Genomic DNA, 25,925 nt, shown 5'->3' with positions numbered 1-25,925 from the left:
GAAAAAATTGACATCCCTGCATGAAGGCGAATGTAAAATGCTTTCAGCGCATACAGTTTTACCCCTGGTAGTATTCTTTTATCTGTTAGCCATGGACCTGACTACTGAACTGCTGACAGTATTTGTCTCTCTTAGTTTTCTACCCTTTAAAACAATTCATTCATGAATTGCAGTGCTGAGTGATTGCTCGACTAACGTGTCTGTCAAATTTCTTGCGCTTGACTGATAAAATATGTAGATCTCAAAGTTTATTTTTTCAAACTGCCGGCATTTTAACATCAACCAAAATTTGGCTGAAGGAAATTTATTAAAACTTTGGAGCAATGTTTATGTTTATTGTATTTTCGTTTGCCGTTGTCGGCAAAAAAAGCATGTGATTCGCTCGAATCCTTGTTTTCAGGTTGGCAATGCTGTGTGCATTTCATCTGCAGGAGTAGTATGTTGAGAATGAGTAGCATATTGCATCAATTCAGGTGCATTGCATAAATTGAATTTGTGGTTTCTAAACACTGTGCCCAGAAAAATTAAAATTAACTTTTGTTTGTTGCATGAGAAGTAATATTCCCTTAACTTTTCCGAACCTTTCTGTGAGTCAACTTTTCCGCTGTATTTTTAATGTATACCCAAGCAACACAATTCTGATGCTTCCAGTTGCAGAGACTTATTTATAACCGGATTTAGTCATATAATATGTTTCCACAACAACTATATAACAACTGTATTTGTAGCCTACAAGTTGTAGGGAATGCTATCAATATGATTGTTTCTTTTTAGTTTTCGTTTTTGTATGATTTTGAACTTGAACTGTTTCTAACAGAGTTAGTCCGTGCTTGAGAACATTATGTAGTTTGATTTTACCCCATGTAGGGTAAAGTGGTGCAGAATGCATCGCTTAAGCAAAACATCATTTTGCAGAGCAACGGCGTGTTTGTTCCACGTTTTTCAACTTCTAGAAGACTTTGGGATCTTTTTTGCACTTACTCCTGGTGAAATTTCCTAACAAAAACCAGTATTTTTTGTTATTTTTGACGATTTTTGACAAGAGTCAAAATCATTATGTGGGGCAAAACGCCAAATCCCGTGAACAAAACGCACCAAGTTTGCCCAGCTAGGCGTTAAACGCAACCAGCAAATTTACATATAATCACGTGTTGTATAACCTCCTAAAACTAAAACTCCTCCTGCCGAAATGGCGGAAGCGTTCGTTATAGCGTTTGTTACATACGCTTGTTTGCTGGGATATAATGGGTTCATATATCAACATAATCTATACCTATAAAAAAGGATTTCTGTCTGTCTGCTGTCTGTCTGTCTGTCCGTATGTTCCTTGTAGAATCGAAAACTACTGAACCAATCGGCGTGAAAATTTGCAAAATTTGCAGGTTTTTGGGGCCAGGAAAGGTTTTAGTGATGGTTAGACCCCTCCCCCCACTAAGAGGAGGGGGCTCCCATACAAAAGAAACACAAAATTCTGCTTAACTCGAGAACTAATCAAGCAAATAGAGCAAAATTTGGCATGTGGGTGTTTTCGGTGACAAGAATTTATTCTATGGTAAATTAAGACCCCTCCCTTCTTTATAAGGGGAATTATAACTCCTCTTCCCTTTAAGAGGGGTGGCTTCCATACAAATTTCCTCATAACTCGAGAACTAATCAAGCAAATGGAACCAAATTTGGCATGTGAAGGTTTTCGAGGGCAAGAAAATTTTCTATGGTGAATTAGGACCCCTCCCCACCTTAACAGGGGGGGGGGGGGGCTCCTGTACAAATGAAATACAAATTTCCTCATAGCTCGAGAACAAATCAAGAAAATGGAACCAAATTTGGCATGTGTGTGTTTTTGGAGACAAAATTTTTTTCTATGATGAATTGGGACCCCTCCACACTTTAGGAGGGGGGCTCCTATACAAACGAAATACAAATTTCCTCATAACTCGAGAACTAATCAAGCAAATGGAACCAAATTTGGCATGTAGGTGTTTTTGGAGGCAAGAATTTTTTCTATGATGAATTAGGACCTCTCCCCACTTTAGCAGGGGGGGGGGGCTCCTGTACAAATGAAATACTAATTTCCTCATAACTCGAGAACTAATCAAGCAAATAGAACCAAATTTGGCATGTGGAGGTTTTTGGAGGCAAAAATGTTTTCTATGGTGAATTAGGACCCCTCCCCACTTTAAGAGGGGGGACTTCTACACGAATGAAATACAAATTTCCTCATAATTCGAGAGCTAATCAAGCAAATGGAACCATATTTGCATTGTGGGTGTTTTTGGAGGCAACCATTTTTTCCATGATGAATTAGGACTTCTTACCTTTTTAGGAGGGGGGGGGGGCTCCCATACAAACGAAATACAAATTTCCTCATAACTCTAGAACTAATCGAGCAAATGGAACCAAATTTAGCATGTGGGTGTTTTTGTAGGCAAGAATATTTTCTACGGTGAATTAGAACCCCTCCCCACATTAGGAGGGGGGCTCCTATACAAATGAAAAACAAATTTCCTCATAACTCGAGAACTAAACAAGCAAATGGAACCAAATTTGACATGTAAGTGGTTTTGGAGGCAAGTTTTTTTCTATGGTGAATTGACACCCCTCTCCTCTTTAGAAAGCGAGTTATGACCCATCTCTCCTTTAAGAGGGTGAGCTTCCATACAAATGAAATGCAAATTTCCTCTTATCTCGAGAACTAATCAAGCAAATAGAACCAAATTTGGCATATGGGAGTTTTAGATGGCAGAAATTTTTTCTATGGTAAATTACGACCCCTTCCCCTTTTAAGAGGGGGGGGCTCCCATACAAATGAAATACAAATTTCCTTATAATTTGAGTACTAATCAAGCCAATGGAACCAAATTTAGCATGTAGGAGATTTTTGAGTCTTGAATTTATTTTATGATAGTTAGAGACGGGGTGAGAGGTCTCTGGTGGTAGAGGTGGTAGGGGGATATGGACTCTCATACATATAAAACATAAATTTTTGCGAAACTCAAAAACTCAAAAACTAATCGAACTCGAGAAATTCGAGACTCTTCCATAAAACATTAATCAATAACAAGACCACAAAAACTATCTATAGTAACACTAGATCATTCAGGACGAGACGGCCGCGAGTGTTGCCGGCGACCCGCCGTCGGAAGCGCCGCCCACTGTGGGGAGGCAACTCCCCGCAGAAATCACTACTGTCTAGGTTTATTTATTTTTCTAGGTCTACCTGGGTTTCCTGGAACGAGCGACAGCGAGTAAGGAGAGGATCGCGAAATGGTACTTTTCACAAAAAAGTTTTCCGTGAAATGGTACATTCCGCTTAAGGTTTTTCGCAAAATGATATTCGGCGTAATGTTGTACAATCATGGCGAATATTACTATCCGCTTTCTGACTATGCAATGAGGGGACAGGGGAGTTGTTTTCTACTTTACTGTGAGGAAAAATTGCAAATTTGTATATTAAACTACCCATCCCAGGTAACTAATAGCCTTAACGTAAGCAGCATATCAGCGTATCTGGCATTTTATACTGCACGTTATTGTATGTTAGCTTTTTGACTGCATAGGTGTTGTAAATTGGCATCCAAAATTGTATTCAAATTCTTCGTGTCGGTAATTAGCTGTAAATTAGCATTGTCAGCACTATAAGAAGGTTATCAGTAAAGTAGCTGTATATTTTGCCAAAATAGCATTTAGGGCGATTTAAATGCTTATTAGCCTATATTTGAATAGCAGTGGTGATGCTTATTGGTTACCTGGGAGCTGGGATGCTTTCATAGTTACGTAACTGCCAAAATGAATCATCTAAGGTTGAACTCCTCAGAAACTTGCAAAACTCGAGACTGTGACAAAGATCATTCATGATTCATGATTCGAGATTCATGATTTATGTACACCACAGGGTAATTTGTGGCAATACGAAGTTTGTCGGGTCAGCTAGTTGGCAATAAAATTTAATCATCTACTTTTCTCCAACTGATGTGTGATGAAATATTGTAAGTTAAACAATGTAAAATTAGGTTTAAGGCAACTTCTAAGTCCTAACCAATACAAAATATTGTTACATTTTTAATAAATAATCCGAAACAAAAGATGTATTGCAAATTTAAAATATTTTATAACTGTTCGATCCCGCTGTCATGCATTCTACCCCTGTTTTGTATTTTGAAGTTTTTTGCAATAGGTGTATGTGAAAAACATGCCTAGTTAATGCCGTTTTTGTGATGAATCATCGAGTATGACAGTATATCAATTAGATAGACTGTATTTATTATGAAATTTGCATACCGACTAGTGGTAAAAGCTTAAGAGAAAACCGTGATTTCTTACATGTGGAATGAGATCGCGGATAATCGCTTGATTTTATTGGATGTGGCTATGTTTGATGCTTTTACATTCTATACAATTATGAATTAGCTTGTTTTACACCAAAATAAAATGCGCATTCATAATTTTACCAAATAGTTTCCGCGTTTTTAAACAATTAATAGCATGGGCCATTCTACCCCCCCAGGTGCGTTCTGGACAGTCTTCCCCTATATATGTATAAGGTATCCCGGGGCAAGGAGGAATACGGGTTGAGTGGGAACAGAGTTCATAACTCGCTTCAGCCTCATTTTCTCCAACTGAACTCCATCAGAAGAAATGAAAGATACAACTCCAACGCATACATTAAAATGATAGATTATTTATAATTGGAATTCCAAACATCAAAGTTGAACTTTGAATTTGAGCGACGTTTTGAATTTGCGTTGTAAGTTTAACGTATCTTTGTATATATGATATTTTGGCCGCAGGCTTTCGTGAAAGTACATATTTTTCTGGCAGTTGGTAAACATAATGAGTGTATTAACAAGGTACACTCGAAAACTAGTTGTGTAATTTGACACACGGCATTAAATATATGGGTTGAAATAAGGGCGGCACTTCAGAGCGCCTGGGGCAAGTGGGACTTATTAAAAATAAAGTGTTTCAACACTAAACTTCCTGGCTTAATGCATTTTTAGAAGTACTAACGAACATTTTCAGTTCAATTAGGGTTTATTTCTAATTCCCGTCGTAGTAAGTAAAGCCATTCTAATTTTCAGCATTTTTTGGATGGGTTTGATGAATACTCCAAAAGTTCTTGTGCTGATTCGACTAAAACACACTTACCTTCCGATCCGTGAACTTTGAAATCACTGAAAAGCGATTATTAAATCATATTATTGAAACTACGGTACTGACTTTATTTTTTAAATTCGTCGTACCGTTTTAAAATCCGTCCATCAAAATTTTTCATCGTCCGAACTAAAAATCACAACATTGTTTACAAAGCTAACGCGCAAGTATTTGTGTAGGCCGGTATAACAAATGTTGTTCTGCAAAATTTCTGCAGGTCAGGCAAGTTTTCCTGCCTGTAGAATAACGACAATGCCTTGCATGAGTTACTTTCATTTATGAATGACGGAAATTAAAACGATTAGTCGACATTTTCTTCTTCGTCGCACGAAAAAACGTAGGAAATTTTGCTGGTAGAACTTCTTTAATGATAAAAAGCATATAAATAGATTTCAGCTCACTTTGATTGATCGCGTATGATAGACAACAAACTAAAATATTAGCGAATAACTAAGTTTGCATTGTGTGTCATAGAAATGCTTATATTTTTAATAATTTATGTTGGATAGGACAGGAATAGGCAATTACGACGAAGCAGCAACATACCCTACATGATTTTTGAATCGGTAAAACTTTAAAATAAAACCGAAATGGACTAAACCAAGAGAACCCAAAAACGAAGTCCATTAACATGGCTTATGAGGGATCAAACAGTATGGTCACATTCTGGAGATATATAAACTATGCTAATTGAATCTGGGAAGGCAAAGTTGATATAATATGATCTAATCTGTAGCTTTATCGTATTGATTATGGTAGAACAAACAGATTATAATCGTCTTTTCGAGTTATTGCAAATTGCTTCAAAAACGCGAAATGCAAGAAACTTGCAGACATGTTGCAAGCAAAATCCCAGCAACAATCTGTCAATTATATATGTCAGTTTATAGGGATTGACACTCCCAATATGTTGACATAAATCCTGGTATTTTTGGCAAAAAAAGATCGAAGATGACGTATTTTGGTTTTAAGATGTTTTTTTCTGATTTTTGAAAAAATGGTATATTAATTTTTTTAGTGAACATTTTTTCATGTTAAGAAATTAAGTTTCCACAACTTATCCGTAGACATAATTTTGGAAAAATCGATAGTTTTCGAGATAATTTTTTTGAACATAACACTCATAAAAATAAATACGCTCTTTTTCAAATGAGTTTTGAATTAAAATGGTGCTAATACCTGTTGGAGATGCGTGTTTTCACCTATCAAGTACGTAAGTAAAGTTTGGGTCAAATTAGAAGAATTCAAATTCATTTACTTATTTTGCGCAAAATTAGCTTGAACACCATTGGCCTTTAAGCTTCTAAGAACATTGTCAACTAATTGTAATCAAAGAAGGGGCGATAGAAATTATTTTAGAACACATCAGAAACTTTATAGTTCACGTATAAGAAATTAGAATTTCGTCGAAGGAGAATATGTGTACTGTATAACAGAATAATTATATTATTTTATTATTCAGTGTCACTCTCAGCTTAAAGTTAGCTGCAAATTGAAATTGATTGAAATTAGATTAGTTTATTTCTTTGTTATTGATTCCAACTATATTGTTTTACTATAGCAGCTTCGTTTTGTCCAGATTAATCCTAGTTTACTATTTATATTTGTAGCAAAGTTTCAGTAAAAAATTGACGCAGTTGAAATGATGATGTTATTGATGAAATTTGATGGTACTTGACAACAATGCTTACATTGTATTAGGCATGTTTAGAAAATAATCTTCCTTTAAAAATGAAAATGCAAGGATGCAAGTTCAAATGCTGCACACCATTAAACAAGAATCAACACAGGCTTGCCTAATTGCCAAGATAGAATCAATTTATGGACATCTTGTTTATTACCGAAAGCTACCTACTACAATAATCCGTTTCACTTCTGCGTTGCACTATCACGTCGTCACAACACTCGTTGCATAACACAAAATAAAACGGCAGCGAAACCCAGATGAGAGGAGAACGATAGGAGAACTGCAAACAATTCAGTAAAAATCCGGAAGAGAAAATTTGTAATTCAATAGCAGCCTCCTAGTTCCTATTTACAGACGTTGTGGGAGCACGAGTGCATATTCGACGCTGTACCTACAATGCAGCAGACATGTTATGTTGCTATGCTGCAATAGGCGCAGAAGAAAGGCGGAAAATGCATGCTGCATGCAGGCTGTTTACCGCCCGTTTCACCTACTGCACGGTTTTTGCACGTCGATTAGTCTACTGCCTTTCTTGTGCTATTCAACGGAGTGGAAATTCAACTATCATTTATGAAATGCACCCACTGAGTTTGAAATGTTCGATTTTCGCAAACAAAACTAACCGGCTTTTTTCTTTTCTACTATTTTTTTTGCAGCCGTCCGCTATGGACGAGTTCCGAAGAAATCTCGCGAAGCCGGAAATTGTCCCGAAGAAATGAACATTTGTGTAAACTCGACGACACCTACTCCGGTGTCTCAGCTGAGCAGCTGCGGTGGTCCTCCCACGCCGACAGTCGCTGTGATTAGTGCCAGCAATAATATTAATAGTAATAATAATAATAATAATAATACTAACAACAACAACAACAATAATAATACTAGTAACAATTATAATATAAATAATAACAACAACAATAATAATAGCAACAACAACAGCAACAACAATAATAATAATAACAATATCGGAATTGGGCCCGGCACCATGACCAACTGTGCCGAAATCAGCACGTCGACCGCCGCGGTCACCACCATTCTGCCAGATTCGATGACCCTCAGCCCTCCGGAACTGTCCATCTACGATATCATCCATTGTGTGGCTCAGGCTCACCGCGGCCATTGCACATACACTACGGAACTGGTCAAGGAGCTAAGCCGGATATCGCTGATCAACTACAGTGAGAAGAATAATGTAAGTCCAGGAATGTGATTTGCGAGAAAAGTAACTTCCTTTGTTTCAACGGTTTGTTAATCATATAGGGTACGGGAGGGTATTTTCTGCAGGTTTTTAAATTCAGCCTATTTGCCTTTTCTTTCGCCAATAAATATACTATACCGACATACAATTTTAATATGTTATAACTATTTTCTCAAGACTGTAAGTAACCTACTATTTTTTTTCAAAGAACGTCAAAACCACATGTTCTTCCACTAGAACTAGGCCATAGGCCGAAAAAATAGATGCCTTCGCTTAATGGGCTGAAAATATCTTCCCGTACCCTATCTACCTATTTTGGTTTGAAAACATTTTTAGCTAAAAACTTTGCTTATCAATTGCAAAATTATTCAATCGTTTAAATTTACTACCCAACACAATTTGGGAATGTTCAACGTAGCCGAAAGGCTAAATGAATTGTTTGTTTGATAAACCCCACAAACTCCATTTTTATGACAATTGACTTTTTAACAGTTTTCGAATCCTAAGGTATAGATATCCTACCTTCCCTCAAAATTCTAGACAAAGTTAGTTTCACGAACCCCTTTTAATTGGGGTTGCAAATATCCGTTTGTTTGAGAAACCCAAATATCCATGTTTTCGATAATCACCTAGGGCGGCGCTGCGATAGGTACAAAATTATCATTAAATATTTACGAGCAATGCTGTAAGCAGTATTCGCAACACAATGCAGTCGTACAAAAATGTCTTCGGAATCGAAAAATTACGAGTTGGACACAGTCAAAAAGAAAGAAACATAGTGTTCGGTGGATTACAGAATACAAGGTAAAAGTTATTAAAAGTAAAAGAGCGGCGTTTAAAATCGAAAAGAAAAGAATGTTTCAGTTGAAAAAGTGAGAGTTGATTGCAAATGCAAATAAGCTTGGATCAGTTGGTCGACAAGATAAACGTAAATAGACCATCCTTTTATATTTTTTTGAACCGGTGGTTCTACAATTGATGAAGGGACGGTAGGGGAAAAGTTATGATTTTTGTTTTGGAAAATGGAGGATAAAGAGTGGAAAGGTAAGAGGGGGGGGAGGGGCCTAATTGGTAGCTACGCTTAACGTTGTCGTTGTGTCTTCTACCATTTGTCCAATGCTGGAAGGTGCATATGTCGAACCAAGCTATAATCAGAGATTATAACCGGATTCGAACCCACAACACCCGTCAGGGCGTGTGGCTCGCTGGTACTTGTACCTGTGAACCATAGAGGCGCTGGACAAAAGGAGACTGCGCAACCCTCCTTATTAATGTAGCGACGTATCTGGTTTTTGGGTTATTTTTTTAGACACACAAATTGTGCCTCTTCCTCCGTCAACTATAGAAACTAGCGAGCGAGAAGTTTTAATTTAACTTGTTTTTACTTTCAGGACGACGGCACTGTGCAGGCCTTTACGATTTGCAAGGTACTGCGCGTGACGTTGTTCGTCTGTCAGCGTGTTAGCCGCGATTCTCAGCGCGGGTTTTCGGAGAAAGGCTCCGTTTCTATGTCTGAAAATCAAGTCCAATTCGTTTGGCTTCAGCTTTCAGTCCGATTCAGTTCCGCCATCCTCTCAAAGGTACGTGTGATGATGTTAACGTCGTCAGCGAAGCCAAGAAGCTGGGCGGACTTCGTGAATATCGTGCCACTCGTGTCTATCCCCGCTCTCCTATTCACACCCTCCAAAGCGATGTAGAACAGCAAACATGAAAGCCCGTCACCTTGCCGTAACCCTCTTCGAGATTCAAAGGGACTCGAGACTGCCCCTGATACTCGAACAACACACATTACTCGATCCATCGTCGCCTTGACCAATCGCGTTAGGTTATCCGGAAATCCGTAGTAGTGCATAATCTGCCATAGCTGATCTCGATCGATCGTGTCATACGCCGATTTGAAGTCGATGTATAAATGATGCGTGAGCACGTTGTATTCGCGACATTTCTGCAACACTTGCCGAAGCACGAGTGTCTGATCCGTGGTGGCACGGGTACCCATGAATCCCGCTTGATATTGCCCCACGAACTCCTTTGCAAATGGTGATAATCGACGACATAATAGTTGGGAGAGTATCTTGTAGGCGGCGTTTAACGGTGTGATTACAAGAATCCAACTTGTCGCCCTTTTTGTAGAACGGACACACGATGCCTTCTGTCCACTCCTCCGGTAGTAGCTCCTCCTCCCAAATCTTGACAATGACCCAGTGCAGCGCTCTAGCCAGTGCGTCACCGCCGTATTTCAGCAGCTCGCTGGGTAGCTGATCAGCCTCAGCCGCTTTATTTTTCTTCAGCCGACCGATCTCTTCTGCTACCTCCTGGCGGTTGGGGGCTGGTATTCTGTCGTCTTCTGCACGTGCTCCAAGATCTATTGCCATATCGTCACCTTCATGTTCAGCTACATCGTTGTTAAGGTGCTCGTCATAATACTGCTTCCACTTCTCGATCACCTCACGTTCGTTCGTAAGAAGATTACCGTCTGAGTCCCGACACATATCGGCCTGCGGCACATAACCTTTGCGCGAACAGTTTAACTTCTCGTAGAACTTCCGGTTATCGTAAGCACGGAACAGTTCTTCCATCGCCTCACGATCTCGTTCTTCCTGTTGGCGCTTTTTCCTCCGGAAGACCGAGTTTTGCCTGTTCCGTGATTGTTTATATCGCTCCACATTCGCACTTGTACGGTGTTGCAGCATTCTCGCACGTGCTGCATTCTTCTCCTGCACTAATTGCTCGCATTCGCCGTCGAACCAATCGTGTTTTCGGTTCGGATTCATTGTACCTAGTGCCGCTAGAGCAGTACTATCGATGGCGGTCTTAATGCCAGTCCAACCATCTTCAAGAGTTGCTGCGATAAGTTGCTCTTCCGTTGGTAGCGCTGCTTCCAGCTGCCGTGCGTATTCCTGGGCAACTCCGGTGTCTCGTAGCTGCTCGATGTTGGGTCGTGACGTACGACTTCGACGCGTGTTATACACCGTCGAGAGTTTTGAGCGCATGCAGACTGCAACTAAGAAATGGTCCGTATCTATATTCGATCTGCGGTAGGTGCGAACGTTTATAACATCAGAGAAGAATTTACCGTTGATTAGAATATGGTCAATTTGGCTTTCTATTCGTTGGTCTGGTGATCTCCAGGTGGGCTTGTGGATATCTTTGCGGGGGAAGAAGGTACTTCGAATTACCATACCGCGTGAAGCTGCAAAATGTATACATCGTTGGCCGTTGTCGTTCGTTGCGGCATGCAGGCTGTTTGGCTCGATTAGCGGTCTATATATACCTTCCGGTCCTACCTATGCGTTCATGTCACCGTTACGATTTTCACGTCCCGTCGCGGACAGCCATCATACACCTGCTCCAGCGGCGCGTAGAACGCCTCCTTCTCGTCATCGGGTCTCCCTTCGTGAGGGCAGTGCACATTGATGATACTGTAATTGAAGAAACGGCCCTCAATCCTCAACTTACACATCCTTGCGTTGATCGGTTGCTAACCAATCACCCGCTGGCGCATCTCTCCTCAGCTCGTTGGTGGTGCCACTACTCTGGTAGAAACTAGTCGTTCGATGCTCGCTTTTCCATACCTTCCGTCCTGTCCAGTAAAGTTCCTGCAGTGCTACGACTTCGAATTTTCGGGGATGTAGTTCATCATAGATTATCGTATCGCAACCCGGGAGGCCGAGCGATTTGCAATTCCATGCCCCGAGTTTTTAATCCTAGTCCTTATTTCGTCGCGTAGGTCGACGCCGATTGTTCCGATCCATATTTTCTTCTTCGTTGTTGGTAACTTTTTATTTTCCAGGGTGGCTTGTTGGGCCTGCCCCTAACCCCCTGTTTCGCCAGAGGACCATCGTGCACAGCACTGCTTAGAGTCTCCGCTGGTACGAGGACGAGTATGATAATCAGCCTCCCCAACATGGAGAAGAGACGCTGTTTGAGCCGCACCCCCTTGGTGAACAGACGCTCGTGTTTGACGAAGCATTCCCTCTACCGCCGTGCTATGGTTACCGCTCCAGTATTCGCGTCGCTATTGTTTGATTGACAAAATTGCCCAGGCTACGCCGCATTTGGTATCATATGACTCGTGGAGTATCTCGAATATGTGAGAAATAAATTTCGTATTTCACTTTTAAGGGGATTAATCACATAATGGTTGCTGCTAAACGTAGTGTTCTTTTATAAAAAGAAATATTTCCACCAAAGACACCATATGCGAAAAATCTCGCGTTTCGGCGTGGTCTCACGCGTTCACAGATTTCGCTGTTTGCACTACTGAGCAGCCTGATCAATAAAGGGTTAAACCACCTGAAACACTCATTTGACTGTTCATATGACCTCCAAGGAATCATTAAATAACTAAAAAAGAACAAACAGCAAATTTATTTTTGAGGCTGATATAATCGGAAAAAATCTGATATAATCGGGAGTAGATATAATCGGGAGTAGATATAATCGGGAGTAGATACAATCGGGTGTAGATGTAATCGGGGACTGATATAATCGGAACCATACTGTACTATCTCATATTTTAACCGTCCCTGGTGAGTACTCATTCGCTTTAACCAAACTCGTGATTTTAGTCATGACCTTGAAATGCGGTCTGGCATATATTAATTTTTTTTGAAGCGATGATTCTACAATTGATGAAGGGACGGAAAGGGAAAGTAATTCTTCATTACTTTCCCTTACCGTCCCTTCATCAATTGTAGAGTACTCATTCGTTCCTCTGACCAGTACACTTAACTATAGGAGGGACTTTTGCACTGTCAAAAGGATTCAGCGACTGATATTTATAGAATTCAGCATGAAGGAAGAATGAGAGACCAGTGAATAAAGTCCATAATAAAGTCACTTGACATCGAATGGCTTGATTTTATAAAGATTCGAATCCACGACCACTCGCTTGTCAAAGCAGACTCTGAATCCTGTCGGCTATGGAGCTCCGTGGACTTTATATTGAACTTAAAGTAAACTGGTAATGTTGAACTTGAGTTTGGACTACATATTCGACTTGAAATTAAACAGAATATTGGATCTAAAATTGAGCCTGAAATTGAACCCTTAATAGGCATAAAATTTGACGTGAAATTGAACTTAATTTTAGAGTCTAACTTGAATCTTAACTTCAAATTGAATTGTAAATTGGTATTTACATTTAAATCGAAGGCTTGAAATTGTACCTAAAATTGGACTTAAACTTGTACGTGTACCAATTTAAATTAGCAGCTTTACTTCAAATTGAACTGGAAATTGGATATAAAACTGCAATTGAATGGACTGGAATAGAACGGCAATAGGACTTGAAAAAAGACATGAAATTGGACATGAAATAAGATTTAAAATTAAATTTCAAATTCGAACATCTACAAAAAGAGTAACCGACTGGATTGCTGTAATTACCGAGACACCACCAATATTAACTAGCATCAACGCAGCCTACAGAGTATGTTTCCAGATCTTGTTACGTCTTCTGTCCATAATGGCAAGGGAATTCGTATGATAATAATAGGCGGGTTTTATGAAGGTCCGTGCTTCTACGGATCAGATATTTACTCTCCAATAAATCTTTCAGAAACATCGAGAGTACCAGATATCTTTTATCGATTTCAAGACAGCACATGATACAGTCGATCGGATACACCCGTGCCATTGGACCCAAGCCCCTACTGGTGTCATTTCCAGATCAAACGACGATACTTTCGGGACACTCTTAAATCTCTTCGAATCGCGTTGAGATTTCTAGTAAGAGGATACATGTTATTTAACATTGCTGAAGTACCGTCAAACGGGGTAACTTGCAACAGTTTTTAACTATGAGTGCAGGTAAAAACTTATCTGCAGCACATTTGAGGATATCTAATTACCCCGAAGTTATTAGACCTAGGATAGAAAAATTTTACGTATTGAAAAAAAATATGTAATCAATATTGGCTGTTGTAGAAATTTTATACTGGTTTGTTGCTAGTAGCCCCTTCGACGGGGTAACTTGCAACAAGTTACATTTTTTTGATATTGAATGAGTTTAATGATTTGTATAAGTTTCTGTTGACTTAAAAATGCAAACGGTAATCTTACATGAGATTTTTAATGCTTTTGCTATGAATAACATAAATATGAAACGCATAAATGTCCTACATTACGTTTGTGAAAATTATTTATGAGCCCCGTAACGGCAACTACGAATTTAAGTTTTTATGTTATTCATGAAGTTGATATTCCGTGTCTGGATCCGATAATGCTGCCCTCTTTAGGTACCATTCACATATTACGTAATGCACTTAGGAGAAGGGGGTTGTGAATAATGCATAACACGTCGTAAATCCACTATACAAAATCGTGTTACGAAGGGGAGCGGGAGAGTTGAAAATCATCGATACTTTGGTTACGTAATATATGAATGTTCATTACATTACGACTGATCATCACTGGATACTACCATATTGCTGGCCTATCTCTCTCAGTGATATTTTCTTTTTGCTTCTTATATATCCTCAGTATATTCCGAGAAAAACTTACACATTTCTGACTCACCGCAGGCATCTTACACTCTCCAGCTTTTCTTGATGCAAAAATAAATGATAACCTGCCTCGAGATGTTAACGGAACACAGCTTTTTATATCTATCCGCTGTTGCAAGTTACCCCGTTTAAGCACTTGTTTTACGAATAATTTGGTAACAAACAGGATAAACAAAACTAGTCATCATAGATCAATTATATTGTTTCCCTATTATTCACTTTACTATAAAAAATGTATATTGGACTTCTATTATTTGAATTGCTTGATGGCGAAACAAAAGTTTTGCAGACAAAAAATGACAATGAATTTAACACCATGTTGCGAGGTTTTTCAAAAATCACCAAAACAGCAAAAAACCAAGAGGACAGCATTTATGGCTTCTTGGATCTGTTATTAACAAGATACAGTGACTGATATAGATTAAAAATTTAAGTAACGGTAAAAAAATACAATAAGGCCATTACAAATATCTTATAAAGTTTTTGTCCTTCCGGTATTCGGCCACTGAAGGGGGGGGGGGGGCGAAAAAAAATCAAAGTGAATTTTTTAATCGAGCAATAAAACCTGGATTTTAAGAATTTTTATTTAAGGTTTAAACGTGAAAACCGAATCTATTCTTGCTTATAATAGAAACGTTATAATTTTCTATGCAAAAATATACGAAAAAAGACAAGAACGAAGGAAATTTTTTTAGACGATTTTCGGAAATTCCATTGTTCGAATTTCCATTTCTGTTTCGTGCTAGAAGCGTTAATTCAACTCGGAGACTCATTTTTCGAGTTTTTCAGACTGTAGAGCCTAGAGACAATTGATTTTATAAAAAGATATTTGACTCATATCCTACAAATTATTTTTTTGCACCCTGATTTTTCAAACCAATTTCCAGGGGGGGGGGGGGGGGGGTGACAAAAACTTTAAATATGATTTGCAATGGCCTAAATTCGACCGATATAGCGTTGTCGCAAGTTACCCCGCTGTTGCAAGTTACCCCGTTTGATGGTATAATTTAATTATTGCTGTATGTTATTTAAGATGACTATTAAGTGTGTTTTGAATTGATAAGATAATGTGTTTAATTTTTGATATAAAAATCTACTTTACGATGAAATTCAAGAGCCATAAATTTTTGAGGGATCGGTCGATCGAATCCTTTTCGATCAGATTTCCTATTCTGAAAATCAATCTTCAGATACTATTTTTTCCGAATTGCTAAAAAAAATTGATTCCCGTTTTTATGTGTTCCGCGATAGGTACTTGGTTCAAGAGTTATGAATGTCTCAATTAAGCGGTATCTAAAAAAATCGGAAAATTTCCTTTGAAATGGAGACGGACTCATGAATACGGCAGCAGCCTTCCCGGGTCTGAGCTGCTAAAGAAGAAGAATCGACAATCGTACCAGGATAGCAAAAACAATATAATCTCGTTTAAAATTTACTGTTGCGTATTTTATGGTTGATTTACATATTTCCTAATTCTGATTTTATGGTTCCTAATTCAAATTTCTGATTCAGTTTTAAGTCTTGAATCGACTTCGAATCTACCTATCAAACTCACGTTTTGCATTGCTATCCTCAGCTTATACTACACTCACTGGATTCAATTGAGGATCACCGCGTTTGGTTGTGGCAGCAATATGCCCTGAGAATGACTCCATCGGTGCAGCGGATCGTCGAGTTCGCTAAACGAGTTCCTGGGTTTAGCGAATTTCTTCAAGATGACCAACTGATACTAATAAAGCTCGGATTTTTCGAAGTATGGTTAAGTCATGTGGCCAAAGCATCCAACGACAGTTCGCTTACGTTCGATGATGGAGTGTACGTTACAAGGCAACAGCTAGAGGTGATATACGACGTAAGTCCTGTTCTATCATTAAACCAAATTTCGATTATTAACATTTATCAAACACATCTCATTCTAGATTGATTACGCAAACGCATTATTCAATTTTATTACTGGACTGAACAACTGCTGTTTGAGTGATACCGAGATAGGGCTATATTCTGCGCTAATTCTTCTCTCAGATCGACCCGGTCTTACCGAAACGAAGGTCATCTTGAAGACACGAGAATGCATTGCGGAAGCATTGCGAGTTCAGATTACTAGGACACGATCCGATGCAGTTAGTGCACTGCAAATCATGCCAGCGCTAGAGGCTAAAATCCACGAGTTGCGAACCCTGGGTGAGAAACATTTCATCCACCTGGAATGGTTCCGACAGAACTGGAGTTCCATCCGATTGCCGCCGTTGTTCGCGGAGATTTTCGACGTTCCCAAATGTGAGGAAGATTTGCAGTAGTCAGATACTGCGGTATTGGCCAATACATTCTATAATTGATGATATTTCGTATAGGTATAGTAATATCGGACGAATCAAGACTTGCCAAATCTATATCAATATATCTATGTAACCGTAGAGAATTTAGATCAATGTTAGTTGACTCGAGTTTTTGTTGGCTTCTTTACAATCATTCCAAACTCGCTGGTTGTAGTAGGACGTGACTCTAATTATCACTTATATACATAGATAGTCGAATTTAACTTAACATTGTCGTATAGAAAAGTAAGCTAATAGAGCAACAACCACAATATCAGAATCATAAACTATTTACATATCATTGATATCGGTGTATAGTTGAAAGTACTAGACCTTAACCGCAACACACGATCGATTTTCCTGCTACTTCCTTTAGAAACAAGTGGAACCCCGTTTTATCTATTACGAAACATGCCATTTGGTGCTTATATAGAACCAATCTTATCAACAACAAAAATATACGTTAGGTTAATAGAATGAATAGCTAACCGCTGAATGGTGGTTTCACAACGTTGGTTAGTCGAAAAAAAAAAAACAAATGAATTATCGCATTTCTCATCTCATTCCTGCTTGAGCAACAAGAACCACACGAAAACGGTATCGAAGACAAATAACTATGTACTACATAACTACAACTGTGAATTCCTTCCTGGTGAATTGAGCCACTTTTGAAAAGTAAGATACTATTGAGCAACTTATACCGTTTTTTAGGATTAGTTAACTTAAGTGCACGTATATTGCGCAATTGATAAAGACTCTCCTTAGTTCAAATTGACGTTTGGGTGCAATCAACATCCAAACACGTGCTGCACACTTAAAAAATATGTACACAAATATACTCACATACACACAGATGTGAAAGGAAGCGATAAGTAATGAACTGGTGCTGTACCTTTAAATTGTAATTTTAGGCAAATTTTAAACTGAATGGTAGCTTTAAGGCATTTCGTTAGTGCACAGAAGATAATGATTGTTACGGAAATAAGCGATAAATTATCACAAACAATCCGCAAGGCACGAAACTTGCTGTGAAATCGAAGTGTTATTCGGCTATTTCTGCAGAAACTATTCACAAGCAGATTTTGTTATTTAGTCTACTTTATACATGTGCGTATTAGATTCCGTTAAAAGTTAATACCGCATCGAAGATGAAGAGACCGCTTCCTACTTTCCGCTCAACTGGCACTTCGCTTAATTGTAAGTAGAAATGAACTATATTTTATTGACTTTTTATACATTGCTTACATTGAAACAATGGAAGAGAACTTATCTTTTTAGCGAAATGGAGTATCTATTTATATGTATTGTTATTTACGTATAGGACTTTTAGACAGATGATGAAAGTTATACGGTCTTGAAAGAAGCTAAAACATATAATACCGTCTGTGTAGAACTATAATTTGATTGTTGATTTAAATGCGTATTTTATCGCTTCTTATTAAAACAGAAAACTGTGAACGGAAAAGTTTATAAAAACGAAACGCCACTGCAAACTGATTAGATAAGCAATTTTTGTAGATTGTATTATTTGTTTTGTTTTTCTTTTTTTTTGGACTCACGTGCTATGAATCTCAATTTTGAAAGTAAGAATTTTTTAATGCCTGGCAAATATCTGACTTCTTAAGAAACCAATAAAGGAATGAAGATGATCCGATTTGCTATTTATGTTTTTCTTACGTATCCCAATAAACGAACTAAATGTTTGATCTACCTCAATCCACCGAAGATTGGCGGAATACTACTTCACTTGAACTGTAATACCGCTAACAGCATGTGAGACTTGGCGTTAATACTACCACAACTTTGCATTTAAGCCTTCGTTTAGCACCTTTCAATGCAATGTTAAACGGTAAGATTAACAGCTCGTAGCCTCACTTAAAACTATCTAACGGCGAGAACTAGTCAGATATCTCAACCGCCATCCTGATCAAGATGTGAAACAATTAAGAGTGGTTCGACATAATTTAAAAAATAACTTACCTGCTTGACTTAACTGCTTGCTGTGCGGCTAGATAGAGTCCCGTAATGGTCCTGTACTCTAAAAACCGGCTGCGAGGTCTGTTGATAAAGAGTCAAGTTTTGGAAAGATGTTTAAGCCCAAGGCTTTGCTTTTTGCAGATATAATTAATTTCGCTTAACTGATGCAAACGCTGCTTTGAAGTCTATAAACATGTGCTGCAGCTGCAAGTCAAATCATTGAAATTTATTGAGGGTCTGTCGGATCGTGCATTGTAGACTGACGCCCTCAAAAATCACGTTGGTATTTGCAAATAATTTTTTTTCTGCAATGCTTCAGCTTATAAATCAGGATTTGAGAGAAAATTTTGTATGTGGAGTTAACGAGAGTAACGAATACCTTTCAAAAGTACGTAAACGGGTAAACTTTCAGATGCTTCGCCATTCATCTTTTCTTTCACCTCTTCTAAGATTCTTTCAACAACAACGTTTTCTACGTCATTCAACAGTAGATCAAACTGTTGATCAAACGGTCATTTCCGATTTATCGGTAATCAGTTTGCCTCCTGTCGATACACGTTATGGGGTTTGGCACGGTCTGATTTCGTCTGCCATTGATTGCTTCATTGAAACTGCTTACAGCGTGCCTGGAGAAACAATCCTTCGCCTCTGGAAAAACTATTCAATCAAACCGTCCCAACAGGTCAAAGATTTTTTACGACATTAAAGCCTATACCAATTTGATATCTCTGCTTGGGAAGTACATCAGAGCGCATAACCATCTCTCTTCTTCAACCGATTTTATCGTTTAATCGTTAAAACTAGTCTAATTTGATGTCCTGAAAGTAGACAATTTTGTTAAAGTATAAAACCACGCCTTTTCTTCAACCGATTTTATCTTTAAACATTGAAACTAGTCCAGTTTGCTGTCCTAAAAGTGAAACATCATAGAAAAGTGAGCGGTGATTCTTTCCTTTTTCCAGATTGCATCCCGATTCTGCAAGAATGTGTTCGGAACTGTTGTCTTGCACGAAAACAGGGCTGAAGGGATATTAGTGCATGTGACGTGACACAGCATTTCTCAAAGCGAGAAAAATCAGCGACTGTCTTACCGAGAATAGTTTTTGCGCATTTCATTTGCTGCTTTGCGTCAGTTAGTTGCTGGTAATTCTTTACATAGTTTCCATTCTCGGTAGAGCTCTTCTCGGGTAATTTTTCAAATAGACCTATGTGACAATGAGAGATTCTCTTCACGTCTCGTCTCGTGCCACCTTCAGGTAGGTTTGGAGAACCATGGTTCTTTTTCAGGAGCCGTTCCTTTGAATGCTCTTTTCTGTGAACTGGTTCATTTGACCGGATCGTGAGCTGTTCGCCCATCCTTAATATGAAATGCTGTGTTCCGCAAGCTATATCGAAGATGGCAAACCCATCAGCGAGATATAGGTATCGCGACCGCGGTGAGGTAGTGTACCGAAACTTTTATTTACTACGAACAATGATTATGGAAATATGGAACGGATCAATTGGTATTGGACACGGCAAAGAACAAGCAAACGGTAAATGGATAATGATTAGAAATTTGGTACTAGTAATGTCCGAAATGTCCATGAACCCGCACGAGCTGACTTTCTTGCTCGAGAGCTACATCGATTCAGAGTAGAGATCGCTGCTATTCAGGAAGTTCGGTGGCCAAATTCCGGCAACGACACATGGAGTTTTAACCGACCCCCCAGCCCGTCGCCATTTTTCTATGACTGAATCTAAAACGTCAAAAACACTGAACGGGAAATCACTTCGTAGAAATTCAATGGGAATGTCATCGTTGTTTGGGGTTCAGTATCGAGAGGTTCATATTAATGGGGGTACTGTTAAATTCTGTAGACCAAGATAGCAATGTCGAGAAGGTGACCGCATCATTGTCAGAATCTGGGAGGAACAACAAATGCCGGAGGTGTGGTTGGATGGCCTCATTTGCCCTAGTTTCAAAAAAGAATATCGACTGGAGTGCAAGACCATCCAGGCAATACATTGCTCAATTCTGCCTACGAAGTGCTTTCTCGTATCCTTTTCTGTAAATTGAGACCGTTAGCAACGTTCTTCGTCGGCGAGTACAAAGCTGGTTTTCGTGAAGATCGCTCCACGATCGATTAGTAGCTTACCCTGCGTCAATTACTAGACCGATTTCGGGAGTACAACTTGCAGACCCATCATCTGTTTGTGAACTTTAAGGCGGCATACGATTCAGCCAAATCAAATTAGCTGTGAAAGATTATACTAGAACATGGTTTTCCGACGAAACTTGTTAACACCGCCAAAACTAGCGTTCTACAGAACACTAATCCTTTCGGTAGCCCTTTACGGACAAGAATCATGGGTGTGCGCTGTCAAGGTCGATGCACGTACAGCTGGTGTTCGAGGGGATTGGAGAACGGCAGCCTAGGACCGACAGTACTGGAGGACTATAATTCGTTCGGCGAAGGATCGACAACGGACCGTGACCACTAAAATAAAGTAAAGTTGAGTAAGTATGCTTGTAAACCCACAGGTTGTTTGCGAAATCTTGGACGGAGTGCTGGGGTTCCGCTTGAAAGCGCTGGTCACACTTTTTGTCATCGCTAAGGCATCCGGCTTTCGAATTTCCCTCAATCCAAGCTTCCTGGCTATTGATAAATGTTCGCTAAACACTTCTATTACATTGGTGACAACGTTTGTTTGGTCATTTTTAACGTGCAAGTAGTTCCGAATCCCACGATGCGTGATCAACTTTTTAATGCGCTACACCTCGTGCTTGGATACCATTTTAATAATTGAAGACCGAATGTCAAAATCAAAATAGAGGCATTAAGATAAAGGATGTTCGAAATTTTTAAGTTTTAATATTCGCAATTATGTATCATGATATATTTGGGTCATTACCCAAATATAGAAAGAAATACAGAAAAAAATATAAATATATTTTAACGTTCAAAATAATAAAAATGTATTAAATGAATCTATATTAATGATCTAAAACATTTGAAGCTACTTACTTAAGTACCATAAGTTCATCAAATTAAGTTCTCTACGAATATTACCTAAAACATAAAATAACGCTGAAAATTAACTGATTTTTTTAGGGAATCTATTCTGCGAAAATTTAACTTTCATGTCTTAGAATTACACAATACATTAATGAATTGTTCTAAAGTCACTGAGAAATCAATAATATTGCAATATTGATAGAACACCCACAACCAAGTTATAATTATATTCGAATAGTTAGTTCGCTAAAACTTGTACACCTACATTTCCAGGTGTTTGATTTACCACGGCACATATGACATTAATTAAAAATTAAATTGTAACACTAGCACTACATAGACTGACAAATTAGCTAGATCCGGTAATAGTTTTACACTTTAATCTCTAGGTTGAGGATAGTATTGCGTCAGCAGAGGAATAATTTTGTCGGCCAACTCTTGCGTACTGGCGCAAAGAAAACGACGAGACATTAGATCCAGTGGCCCGCCAGCCGGGTCAAGGCACACCCCGCCAGCTTCCCGCACGATCAGATCTCCGGCTGCTATATCCCATGCATGAATACCAAACTCGTAGTTGAAATCAGCGCCTCCTTGAGCGACCATTGCTATGTTCAGGGCAGCTGATCCAGTGCTACGTATCCTGGATGGAAATGGTTACCAGGTGTGTTTAATTGTAAGTGTTAATTGATAACTTACCCGTGCACAACCCGTACGAGTTTTCCGATATTTTCCAGAACTACAGAGGTTTTTTCCTCATCTCGACTAGTTCCAAACTCGGTTGTAGCTAGCGCGTGTCCCAGTCTATTTTCACCCGACACTCTAATTTGTTCGCCGTTGTAAAATGCTCCTTTTCCTTTACATGCGGTAAACGTTTGGTTGAGCACTGGATTGTGAATTATGCCTATTTCTGTAATCTGTACAACTCTGTTTAATTTTGACACCTAACTGTTGAATGCTGATTATACTTTATTGATCAATAGGGCAATCGATACACACGAATGTGGGAAGCTGTGGACAAAGTTCATGGTTCCATCGACCGGATCAATTATCCAGGTAGGCGCGTCTGTCAGTTCCGCCTTTTTTCCTGCACTAGTTTCTTCTTCGCCAATAAACCTACCGATATCGGGTGATGTTAGTTATTGACACACCAAACAATACTTACAGCACTCTACTTATGATCGGGATATTTGCTTGTTATTCCATCCATCAGCAGACGTTCAACTTGTTGGTCAGTTTCTGTGAGCAAATCAATATCGCTTGATTTCTCGACCATACTCTTCTTTTCACTGTTTCTGGCAGCGATTATCTGTATGAATGATTATAATTTAATTAGGACTATCTTTCTCAAGTGATTAAAAAATATATTCAGAGGTTTAATGAAAATACTTACTTTTCCAGCATCCTTTACCAAACCGAACACATAAGCGTAACACTCGTTCAGATCCAACGTCATTGTTAGTTGTTTATTAGTATAGTCACTATTTAAAAACAAAAATAAATTTTTATTTCCCTAAAAACACGTCCTCTTGCAACAGCTGACTAGGTTTGAATGGCAATTATTAGCAAAAAAGAGCAAACGCCTGTATTTATACAAAAAAAACTAAAATGTCAAAATATCACGCGTCCAGCACGTGAGAGAGAGAAAGCGAAATGAAACGATAAGTTTTGTATCAGCCTTATCGGCCAAGTTATATGATGGTTTGTGGTGGTTCATGTTCAATGTGTAGCGGTTGCGGTGTGGAAGGCCTATACTGTATAGTTGAGTGCTTTGCCGCAGGCTAGATATGAGTTAAGTTTTTTGTTTCATTTTAGATTTGGTTTCTATTTCTAACCTACTCTTTTTGTTACTTCATCATTGTGAATCAAGGCTGAATAGTACATGCTTCTCATAGAGTGTACTCTGCACCTTAATATATATCTGCACCATACGAATATGTTTATGAACTATGTGCTTTGCAGCTGTACCTGGATTAATCCAGATTATTTTCTCTAATGCCAATGTATTGTCAATTGCAAGGAAAATTGTACCATCCAAAGTGCGATATCGCTCATAAAAGTGCTATTTTGCATTAAATCGTTTCGGGGTCTTCGGCGCACTTTTTCGTTATCTTCCAAGCAATAAGTGCGCTGAGATACCGAAACGATTTAATGCAAAATAACACTTTTATGAGCGATATCGATCTTTGGATGTTACAATTTTCCTTGCAATTGACAATATATGACAAAACAAAACAGCAACATTGCAGTTGTCAGTCTTTCTCTTTCTTACTCACAGCATTCGCCAGTCGCCAATCGCACTTTTAAACAGCGGTGGCCAGTAAGGTGAAAAATGAGGGATATCAATGTAACAGTAGATCGTAAGGACTGATCCCAGTGGAGTGAGAAAATCCATACTTGTTGCTAGGTTACGTATGCTAGCTACCATATATAGCCAGCATACTCGTTTAGTGTTATCGAGGTTTACCAGTAAAGAAGTTTCCAAGGAACAATTCAGCAGCAGTTAAAAAAGCAAATGTGGAATTAATGCTGTGTAGTACCCAGAGCCGGCAAACCCGTGCGGTGGAACGGAGCTTCGCGCTTCAGGGGGGCCTCGCGCTTGGTGATGACCAGAAAAAAATGTTAAAAATTCTAATGGACAATCCCTGGCTGTATACAACACAATTGGTCATTAAAAAATATTTGCATGATTTCGATTGTTACCTTCCTGTTTTATTTAAATGTAGAGTGTAAAGTGTTAAGAAAACATTGATGAAATTAGACCTCGCTGCTTTGGAATGTGTCGTTACGTAATGTGCCAAACGACACGGCTTTGCTTGCACGCGGATTGTTTACGGAAGCTTCGATCAAATGGGACTTAGCGACTTTTGAACAAATGAAATCTTCAGATCCGGATGGAATGCTACTAGTTTTCTTACAGAAAATGAACAGCGATAGAATGTCCGAGCTTATCAACATTTTTCATACCAGTTTCACTTTGTGACATATCACGGAGAACTGATGGAAAGAAGGCAGATACCCAAAGGCATACCTAAGACAGATAAAAAACTGAAAATAATGCAAAAAGATTCCAGACCAATAAGTCTGACATCAACGCTTCTCAAGTTGATGGAGTAAATGGCGGATAACTATATCCGCAAGAAGTTTTTAAAAAGCTCCGTTGCATGGAATCGTATTGGTAAATCTACGGTAACTGCAAACAACTCCTTCCACTGGTAATCTCCAAATGTTCAGTCATATCTTCGTCGTTGGTTTCGATTTGAATACGTTGGACAATCTGTCGCGAAGCTTACTTACTACGAGATGCTGGTCCCTGGGATGACCGCACGTCTACGATATCAGAAAAGTGCCCAGAATGCGGTCGATCTGAGAGCAAGCCTCTTCGTTAGGGTGTTTCTAGATATGCTTCCGGATGTTCCGTTGTGCGTAACTAGCCAGGTAGCGATTCCTCTGGCTGTAGCAAAGTTAATTAATCTAAGGTCATTATCGTTTATGATCGAATGGAGGCTATCTCTACTAGTAACGGAGCAAAAGAACTCTTCGCGTCTGGCCTGTGCATTTTTATATTCCTGATGATGATCTTTATGTCATGCCTTGGGTACTCCCCATATGTCGTTTGGAGAAGATCATTTTTTCCCCTGTTGGGGACTTACCACCGCGACCATTATTTTGATCTATTGTGGTGTGTCCTCTTTTAATTTATGCCATGTCGTATCAGTGAGCTATCAAAGTTTGATGGGCCACCTCAACTACTGTCGGCATTTATCCCAATCAGGTGATGCATTTCGTATGAAATTTATCACCTGATTAGGAGCAGCATTCCAAATATCGCAGGGCTGAGTCAGCCCCTCTCAAGATATCTACGTCGTTTATGATATAGTGCAACACAGTCGCACAACAAATCTTCGGAGCTTTCAATCTCATGATTACAAAAGCGACAGTTAGCTTCATTAAGTTTACCGATGAGTTTCAGGTGGTACTTACAAGGACAATGTCCTGTCATCAAACCGGTGTATGTGCTCAAGTCGGGATTTTGAAAGGTTTAATAGTTTTTGTGATTGAAGAGCATTTGGCTGTATAAAACGTTTCGATTGG

The 25,925-nt window shown here is 39.0% G+C and overlaps 2 protein-coding genes across 2 annotated transcripts in view; one reads left to right on the top strand and one right to left on the bottom strand.

Moving 5' to 3' along the window:
- LOC128733618 (ecdysone-induced protein 78C) overlaps positions 1 to 18,506 on the top strand; it is a 50,220-nt gene extending 31,714 nt beyond the window's left edge. Inside the window, exons 4-6 of the mRNA XM_053827339.1 lie at positions 7,495 to 8,027; positions 16,119 to 16,394; positions 16,462 to 18,506. Of these exons, the coding sequence (XP_053683314.1) occupies positions 7,495 to 8,027; positions 16,119 to 16,394; positions 16,462 to 16,839 (1,187 nt within the window). The 3' untranslated portion in view covers positions 16,840 to 18,506. The remainder of the gene's footprint in view (positions 1 to 7,494; positions 8,028 to 16,118; positions 16,395 to 16,461) is intronic.
- Positions 18,507 to 21,826: 3,320 nt separating this feature from the next.
- Positions 21,827 to 23,359, bottom strand: LOC128734524 (inositol monophosphatase 1-like). Its single transcript, XM_053828767.1, has 5 exons — positions 23,224 to 23,359; positions 23,006 to 23,139; positions 22,799 to 22,946; positions 22,530 to 22,747; positions 21,827 to 22,473 (listed from the first exon to the last, which is right to left on the bottom strand). Exons 1-5 carry the CDS (start codon positions 23,284 to 23,286, stop codon positions 22,212 to 22,214), a joined length of 825 nt encoding a protein of 274 aa, XP_053684742.1. The 5' UTR covers positions 23,287 to 23,359; the 3' UTR covers positions 21,827 to 22,211.
- Positions 23,360 to 25,925: the final 2,566 nt, after the last annotated feature.

This window comes from Sabethes cyaneus, chromosome 2, assembly GCF_943734655.1.
Source record: "Sabethes cyaneus chromosome 2, idSabCyanKW18_F2, whole genome shotgun sequence".
NCBI lineage: Eukaryota > Metazoa > Arthropoda > Insecta > Diptera > Culicidae > Sabethes > Sabethes cyaneus.
This window is presented reverse-complemented; position numbering and strand designations above follow the sequence as displayed.

Bases quoted from the DNA above. Each gene is read 5' to 3' on its own strand.
- LOC128734524 (XM_053828767.1), bottom strand. From the start codon at position 23,286: ATGACGTTGGATCTGAACGAGTGTTACGCTTATGTGTTCGGTTTGGTA. The intron at 22,748-22,798 runs GTATAATCAGCA...AGAGTTGTACAG, and splicing joins TTGCCCTATTGATCAATAAA to ATTACAGAAATAGGCATAAT. The intron at 22,474-22,529 runs GTAAGTTATCAA...ATTTCCATCCAG, and splicing joins CTCGTACGGGTTGTGCACGG to GATACGTAGCACTGGATCAG.